Genomic DNA, 8,834 nt, shown 5'->3' with positions numbered 1-8,834 from the left:
TTACACTTTCGGTATTTTTCAGTTAACCTGGAACTTAGTTCCAGGGAGCTTATGCGGTGGCACGTCATCCGTCCGTTAACACTTGCAACTTCTTCTCCGAAAATGCTGATGAGATTGTGACCAAACTTGGCACAAATGATATTTGGTAGGTTGCAACTGAAGTTTGTTCACGGCATGGAAAAAAAAATAGGGGTCGAAAGGGGTCTACCGGGGTTCAAAGTGGATCCAGGTTTGACCCCTCCCTCCCCAAATAGGAATTTGCTTTTTCCTCTGAAACTACATACACTATCTCTATGAAACTTCACCACAACCTTCATCACCTGTGATGTAACAAAGTATGTTCATGGCATTAAAAAATATCGAATCCCCTCCCCCGATCTATTTTGAAATGTAGTGAACAAACTTTGGATCATTGATATTAATTCTTTCCTTTTCTCCAACAACCTCATTTCAGATCACAAATTTGGTTTGACCAGGTCACTCCACCTTGTACAGACTGCTCCTCCTCACCCAACAATGCATGGAGGTCCTCAATGTCAGACATGAGATCAGGGCCATCTCTCTGGACATATCTCGTGCTTTTGATACAATGTCATCCTGCCTTGCTCTCCAAACTCTCTGCCAATGACATCCAAGGCCAACTCCACACATGACTTCCTGACTTCTCTCTCAACCCTCGAATCTGACTCTGCAACTGGACCAGACGGCATCAGCTCACATGTCCTAAAAACCTGCTATGTTGATATTTCTCAACCTCTCTATGCCTTTTCACCCTATAATTTGCCCTCGGTCATCTTCAATCTGTTACACAAACCAACAATCGTCCAGGTGACCAAATACTCAATATTGAACTCTCAATGATGGTAATAAGTATCAGATGATCCACGTCTGCAGATTTTTCTCTTTTTATTGTTTTTCTTTTTCATCACTACAATGATTTTCTTTCAATGATTAAGTATAACATGAAGAATCACATTTATAATCAGCAATATATTAAAGTGATTTTACAACACTAAAATATACAGTCACTGCAGAAACCTTGCAAATGTTTTTTTAAATATTGATTTCCTAAAGACTATCAATCCTTTCCAACATTTTATGTTCTTTATGATTCCCATCAATATCTGTCACATCTTTTTTTGGAAAGTCATTCTTTTGAATATTCTTTACTTGTTCAAATCCAGACATTTAGAATTATTCATATATCATACACAGCAGAATGGGAGAGGAGAAGCGGTAAAATGGAATGTTAAATTAAAGGGCTACGACTATCAGAGACTATCAGAGATGAAAGAAGTGGGCCAAAAAGATGATAAAACAATATCGTTTTGACAAATATGATAAGGGCCTTAGGCTTCAAGGTATCAACAATTGTTAAAATCGGGAAGGTATGAATTGGTTGTAATCTCCAATTGCACATTTCAAAAGGTGAAAAGGACTCCTCCCAGGTATCGAACTCAATTTTTCTCGGATAACGTTTCAAGGACCCAGTTGTGATGTTCATGATCTTGGGCTAGCTCTGAGAAAAGACAAGTCTTGAAACGACAGCGCTAAACTTTATCACGCCGGATAACCTCAACATGTTATATTCTCTTTTCCAATTATAGTTTGTTAGTTGTAATAATCCCCGGTATAGCTTTGAAAATTTCAGTGAGGTTCCGGTTTATTACTCTCTATTGAGGGCACAGTGTCCCTCGGCCCTCCTCCACTTCCAGGTTCTCTCGACTTCATTTTTCAGATCCTGGTACTTCATAGTTTTGCCAATTCCAGCATAATTTAGGACAAAGTCTTTGGGTACTCACACCGTGATGAGTAATGCAATCCTTTCCTTTTTGTATTTGAGTTCCACGGTTGAAATGCTGCGTTTTATAGGTTCATCCTCGATGGAATGCTCAGATGTCAGATCATACACGAGTACAATTTCCTCATTTTCAACGATTGAAATTCCTTTGCAATTCCATAATTTTGCTGATCCTGGGATATTGAAGTTTTTGGATAACTCTGCATACGTGATTGTGCCTTTGTGTGTAAAGCTGTTCTGACATGAGTTTTCTGTATGGTGGGAAAAGGTTATTGGTGTTTTCCGTTTTGACCTCGCAGAACCCACACTTGTCATTTTCCTAAAGCCATCATCAATAGAGTCGGTGATGTCGACTGTGTATTAGATCTTCATCTCCATCCCAGTTGAGCTGACCTTATCTTTGCCATTTCAATGAACCTTTCTAAGCTATCCCAAGTGTGTCCAGCACTTTATAAAAATTGTCCTGCTCTTTCGTCGTTCTCCCAATTATCGATGTGTAATGAATGGTTGATATCTTCTTAGAAATTATTTTCCGTGCCCTTTGTGATCATTGGGCCTGTATTCACCGTTTCGATTTCCAGTGGAACATTTTCTATTCACACCTGTTCTTGGAAATTATTTGCGAGGTGAGTTAAGGATATCTTTTCTGAGCTTGTTTTATTCATGGTCAGATATTCATCATGTGAATTCGATATTCTGTTGGATTTTTCACATGCGCAGCTAATCATATGGTCATCAATCTGTGCACCACATTGAGCTCCACACCGTCTGCTTCTTTTGTCATGGTAGGTACAATCTCAGAATGCAGTTTTTTGTAGAACGTTTTTTGTGGTTCATGAACAATGTACTCGTTTGGGTCGGTTGTCCATTACATTACATGAGGCCTCCAGAAGCAAGCAAAAAAAATTAAAAGAGGAGACTATCTCCCTGAAAGATAGTACAGTGTACCTTAACATCTAGAATTGCACGTGTGGATTCTTTCATGTGCATTTACATCCGATAATGATGAAAACGTCTCGTGACAAACAGAGCATTTGTACAAGTTTTCACCAAAGTGAATTCTCTCATGCTTTTTCAGGTGAAAGGGTGTCATGAAGCCTTTTTCACAGGTAGAACATGTGTAGGGTTTGCCGATGTGAATTTTCTCGTGCGCATTCTTATTAGATATGGACCTAAAGGCCTTTTCACAAACAGAGCACTTGTATGGCTTTTTGCCCGTGTGAATTCTCTCGTGTGTTTTCAAATATGAAAATGTTGCAAAAGCCCTTTCACAGACCGAACATTTGTATGCCATGTGAATTCTCTCATGTTTCTTCAAACATGATGATAATGCAAAGGCCTTGTTACAAAAAGAGCATTTGTGTGTATTTTCACGCATGTGAATTCTCTCATGTATCTTCAAGTAAGATAATGTTGAAAAAACCTTTTTGCAAACAGAACACGTGTTTTTACCCGTGTGAATTTTCTCATGCGTCTTCATATAAGATAATGTTGTGAAACTTTTCTGGCAAACAGAACATGTCGGTTTGTCTGTGTGAATTCTTTCATGCATCTTCATACAAGATACGGTTGAAAAGGCTTTCTTACAAACAGAACATGCGTATTTGCCTTTGTGAATTTTCTCATGCCTAATCATATAAGATAATGTTGAAAAAGCTTTCTTGCAAACGGAACACGTGTGTTTGCCCGTGTGAATATTTTCATGCCTCTTTAGACAGGAGGAACTTTTGAAGGATTTTTCGCAAGCGAAGCATTTATACGGCTTTTTATCTGTGTGAATATTATTATGCCTCTTCAGATATAAGGAAATCTTGAAGGATTTTCCACAAACAGAACACACGTGTGGCTTTTTCCCCGAGTGAATTCTCTCGTGCTTCTTCATATACGAGAAATATTGAAAACTCTTTGCACACACAGAACATTTGTGTTGCTTTTTAAGAGCATGAACACTCTTATGAATTTCCATCTCACGCGATTCCAAAAAAACCTTTCCACAAAAAGAGCATTTGTGCTTCTCGCCAGCAAGAATCAACCCATGTATTTTTAGAGAAGATGGAGTTGGGAATAATTTTTGACAAACAGTGCACTTATTTGGATTTTTGTTCATGTGGATAATCTCACGCGTCTTTAGATTTCTAGAATATGCAAAAGAACATTTACAAACAGAACATTTATATTGCCTTTCGTGTGTGTGAATTGTCTCGTGCGCTTTCAGATCATTTAAACTTTTGAAGGATTTTCCACAATTAGTGCATTTAAAAAGCTCTTCATTCCAATCGTTTGCCAAATGTTGACCAAATTTACTTTTGCCAATAAAAGTAGAGTAGCTACAATTGGTCTTGTGCTGTGGCGATCCCTTGTGGTGCTTCTTCGTTTGGGGCTGTTTCAAAGTGACGTTATCGCAGAAAGAAGTCCGCTCTGAACACCTTTCGCCATTCACTGTGCTCTCTGTAAAAATAATCCACAAACAAGAAAAACAAAGCAAAACGTTAATTTCTTGAACAGAATATATTTTTCAAAGCTGAACAAGTGAATCCATAATACATCGTTATCATGCTATATGCCCCAGTGGTAGTTGATTAAATATGTGAAGTTTGACATCAATGGGATACGTGGTTTCAGAGAGGGAATTAAAAAAAATATTTCCCATCAATCCAATATGGCTGTCACACCATGTGACGAATGATATTTTAGTGATCAAACTGTTAGCCCCATAGCTATTTGATGACAAAGATTTGCGTCGATCGGTTTGAGAAGAGGATTTTCAATTTTTTTTCGTTAAAATCCAATATGGCTGCCAAACCACATCATTGATGACATCATAGTTATCAACGTTTGTTCCACATACGTAGGCGATCATACCTGCAAAGGTTTTCATAGATCTGTTTAGGATCTTTAAAGGTTTTTTTTGCAAAAAATAATGGCTGCCATACCACATCAACGATAATGTCATCAATTTAATTGTCTTGACAAATTTCTTCATAGATGACTCCCAAAAATGTTTGTGTTGATTGGATAAAGAATTTGATGCATCCAATTATGACATCATAATTAGGGCATCAATGACATAATCATTATCAAATGTTGTTCCCCAAACACAGGTCCAGACCTTTTTTTTTTTCTTTTTTTTTTGTATACAAGATCGAGGCTCGTGAAAGAGCGAACATTAATCACACAGAAAGACAAACAGACACACAAAACAAATAACATCGGGAGCGGTAGACAAGATGGGGAGAGAGGGGGAAGGACACAAACACAACATTTGAGAGCAGGGACCGAGAGACATGGAGACATCGAGAGAACTGTGGGAGGGAGAGGGCTTTGGGGGGGAGGCATGGGAAGGGGGAGGCATGGGAAGGGGGGGGGGGGTGGGAGAGGTATAAAACATATGGACACTGCCAAGACTTCCAGGAAAGAAGTTGGAATTTCAAACAAGGTGGATCTGGGGTGAATTAGTGGGGGTAGAAAAGATCAAGGTTTTGGATGGGGGAAGATAAGAGATGGTGGTGAACAGCTGTTTTGAAGACCTGGAGGGAGGAGTGTGATTGAAGCGAGTGTGGGAGTTTGTTCCAGAGGCGGGAGAAAAGAGGAATGAAAGAGTGAAGGTGAGCAGAGAGCCGAGATTTCGGCAGTTTAACCATCAGAGGGTGGCTGGCAGATCTTGTGCGACCTGTAGGAATATTTGGGGGACAGAGCACAGAGAGAGCTGGGGGAGCAAGGCCGGAGAGGAGTCGGTAGAAGACAGAAAGACCACCTACCTGCCTGCGGTGAGTGAGTGAAAGGCCCTCAGAGATAGCTTCATCGCGGGAGATTCCAATGATTCTGAAAGCTTTGGATTCAACAGCGTGAAGCCGAGCCAGGTGTGAGGCAGGAGCACCAGCCCATAGGGGAGAACAGTATTCCATTGAGCTGCGGATGAAAGCCTTGTATGTGGTGAGGAGCTCAGGTGTGCCTAGGAAGGACTTCGCACGACGGAGGATGCCCAGTCGGCGACTGGCTTTGGAGGCCAGCTTGGAAATGTGGTTTTCCCAAGAAAGATCATGGCAGATGGTGAGACCCAAAAGCTTGAGCGACAGAACTTCTTGGAGAGGATTGTTGAGAAAGTAGATGGGAGGGTTGGCCAGTCGATCTTTTCGGAGAGACATAGTAAGAGTGTGAGATTTTTCAGGATTGAAAGACATGTTCCACATGTTTGACCAGTCTGTGATTTTGTCCAGGTCTTCAGAGAGTGAGGAGGCTGCAGACTGCCGATCTGAGGGAAGAGGCATGGAGCGGCAGAGAGTGGAGTCATCAGCAAAGAGATACAGAGGATTTTCCAGAGAGTCGGAGAGATCATTGATAAAGATCAGAAAAAGCACAGGGCCCAGCACACTGCCTTGGGGAACTCCAGCCTGAACGGGAAGGGGAGATGAGAGAAATCCATTCAGGGCCACACGTTGACCGACCAGAGAGGAAGTCCGCAAGCCATGCATGGAGATTTCCATGGATACCATAGGAGGAGAGTTTGGTGAGCAGAGCTGGGTGCCAGACCGTATCGAAGGCACGTGATATGTCAAGGGAGACAGCTCTGATTTCCTGTTTGGCATTGAGGACCTCCATCCATTGTTGAGACAGCAGAAGCAGCATGTCCAGAGTAGAGTGACCTGGTCTGAAACCAAATTGATGATCAGAGATCAAGCCATTGGAGAAGAGGAAAGATTTCATATCCGAAGCAATGATGGATTCCATGACTTTGCTGATAATTGGGAGCAGGCTGATTGGTCTGTAGTTGCAAGGATCTGTTTTTGCACCTTTTTTGTGTAAAGCGGTAATGTTTGCTGATTTCCAGGATGCTGGCAGATGACCTTGAGCAAAGGATAGGGTGAAAAGAACAGAGAGAGGGTGAGATAGAGCGGCAGAGCAGGATTTTAGGACCCGTGGGCTGATGCCATCTGGTCCAGTTGCAGAATCAGAGTCGAGGTTTGACAAAAACTCCTCCACCTTGTCAGGAGAGAAGGTCACAGAGTCCAGGAGCAGTTTGGTTCGACTGGGAAAGGTGGGAACAGAGAGAGATGGGTTTGGGACTAAGGATTTTGAGGCAAACACAGAGTTGAGGCATTCGGCTTTGTCACGTGCGATGTCAACTGTGTGGCCATTTGAGGTAAGGGAGGGGATGGAGGGGGAACAAACACCAGAAACGGATTTGACCAGACGCCACCAGGATTTGGAGGAAGGAGACAGGTTTGAGAGTTCATTCTTGAGTGAGGAGAGATAGTGCTTCCTGGCACTCCTGAGGGTAGACACACACTTGTTCCGAGCTTGGTGGAAGGAACTGAGATTTCCTTCAGTTGGATTAGCCTTCCAAGAGGCAAAGGCAAGTTGTTTCAGGGCAACTGCCTCACCACAAGATTCAGAGTACCATGGACGGGAGGAAGGGTAAGACAACTGAAGGCGAGATGGGATAAATCTGTGCATGAGAGAGATCAGTTTGCTTTGGAAGAATTCCCAGGAAGAATTGATGTCAGAGGCAGTGGAGATGGGAGACCAATCCAGACGATTGATGGCTGCTTGAAGACCGTCCCAGTCGGCCTGAGTGAAATGCCAGACTCGTCGACGCTGAGGAGGCTCTCTGAGAATGGCCAGAGAGATGTCCACTTTGACAAGCACATGATCAGAAGAACCGATTGGAGCAGAAGAAGAGCAGCAGACATTAGCAGGGAAGTTAGTCATAACCAAGTCTAGAAGAGAAGATACTCCATTGGCTGAGATCCGGGTCGGGAAATTGACAGATTGTGTCAATCCCAGTGAGTCACAGAAGTCCTTTGCTGAGGTGCCATGACTGGTGAGAGAGGAACCCACACCCAACCAGGTGGCATGATGACAATTGAAGTCACCACATATGAGGAAGAGAGAGTTGGGATGAGTGGATAGAAGTTGGTCCATGTTGTCAGACAGTGAAATGTAGATGGAGTCATCACTGTTTGGGGGACGGTACAGAACACATATGAACAAAAGGTGGGAGCGGAGAGGAAGACGTAGCCAGAGGTACTCCTGGGGGTGAGGAGGAGAGAGGGCAGTGCAAGGAGAGTGAGGAAGAGAGTTTTTGATAAAGATAGCCACCCCACCACCAGGCCGAGGCTCAGGTCTATCATACCGGAGGAGGGAGTAACCAGGAAGAGATATTGAGGAATCAGAGACATCTTGAAGGAGGAAAGTCTCTGTTAAGCAGATCAAGTCTGGATTGTCAGAAGCAACCTGTATGGAGAGATCAGTCAGGTTTGAGCGAAGGCCCCGGATGTTTGAGGTCCATACCGTTAATGAAGAGAGAGGGGGAGCATCGGGTACAGGACAGGGGAGGGGACGAGTAGGGTAAGATGAAGGATGAGAGGGGGAGGTAGGGAGAGCAGTTGTTAGTGTGTCAGCGATTGCAGAAGAGTTCCAAGAAAGGGAAGGATGAGGAGGATGAAAGGTTTGAAGGTGAAGGGATGAGGCACAGAGAGGGGTTGTTTGAGGGGGGGCAGAGGAAAGAAGAAGGTTGGGGGGGGGGTGGAGGTATGAGATAGAAGGGAGACGAAGTGGGGAGGAGGCAGCTTTGAGGAGGAGGGGGGAGGAAGGAGAATTGGAGAGGAATGGTATGGGGGGAGATTTGAATGGGAGGGGTTGGGGGGGAGTTTTGAAGGGGAGGAGTGAGGGGGGAGTGTAGGAGGGGAAGGGCAAGGGGGGAGTTCAGGAGTGGAAGGGCAAGGGGGGAGTTCAGGTGTGGAGGGGTAGGGGGGGAGTTTAAGAGTGGCGGGGCAAGGGGGGAGTTTAGGAGTGTAGGTGCAAGGGGAGGGATTTGGATGGGAGGGGCAAGAGGGGAGTTTAGAAAGTGGATGATTAATGAAAGACGAACATTGAAAACAAATTGGGTTTGTTGTGATTTTCAAGTTAGCAATCCGGTTCAGAATGATGGAGGAGGGATGGAATTAATGTGAATTTAGACCATGTAGTGAGGGAGACGTATAAGATATTGAATTTCTTTTTTTTGAGGTGGAATGAGTTGGAGAGGAAATTG

At 43.4% G+C, this 8,834-nt stretch overlaps 1 protein-coding gene across 1 annotated transcript in view; it reads right to left on the bottom strand.

Annotated features, from left to right (window-relative positions):
- Positions 1 to 889: 889 nt before the first annotated feature.
- LOC137427761 (uncharacterized) overlaps positions 890 to 8,834 on the bottom strand; it is a 142,751-nt gene continuing 134,806 nt past the window's right edge. Inside the window, exon 10 of the mRNA XM_078777267.1 lies at positions 890 to 4,249. Coding sequence (XP_078633393.1) covers positions 2,751 to 4,249 — 1,499 coding nt within the window. The 3' untranslated portion in view covers positions 890 to 2,750. The remainder of the gene's footprint in view (positions 4,250 to 8,834) is intronic.

The sequence above is a fragment of the Myxine glutinosa genome, chromosome 5 (assembly GCF_964187855.1).
Source record: "Myxine glutinosa chromosome 5, kmMyxGlut1.1, whole genome shotgun sequence".
Taxonomy (NCBI): Eukaryota; Metazoa; Chordata; class Myxini; order Myxiniformes; family Myxinidae; genus Myxine; species Myxine glutinosa.
The sequence above is the reverse complement of the archived record's forward strand: the minus strand, read 5'-3'. Positions and strand labels throughout refer to the sequence as shown.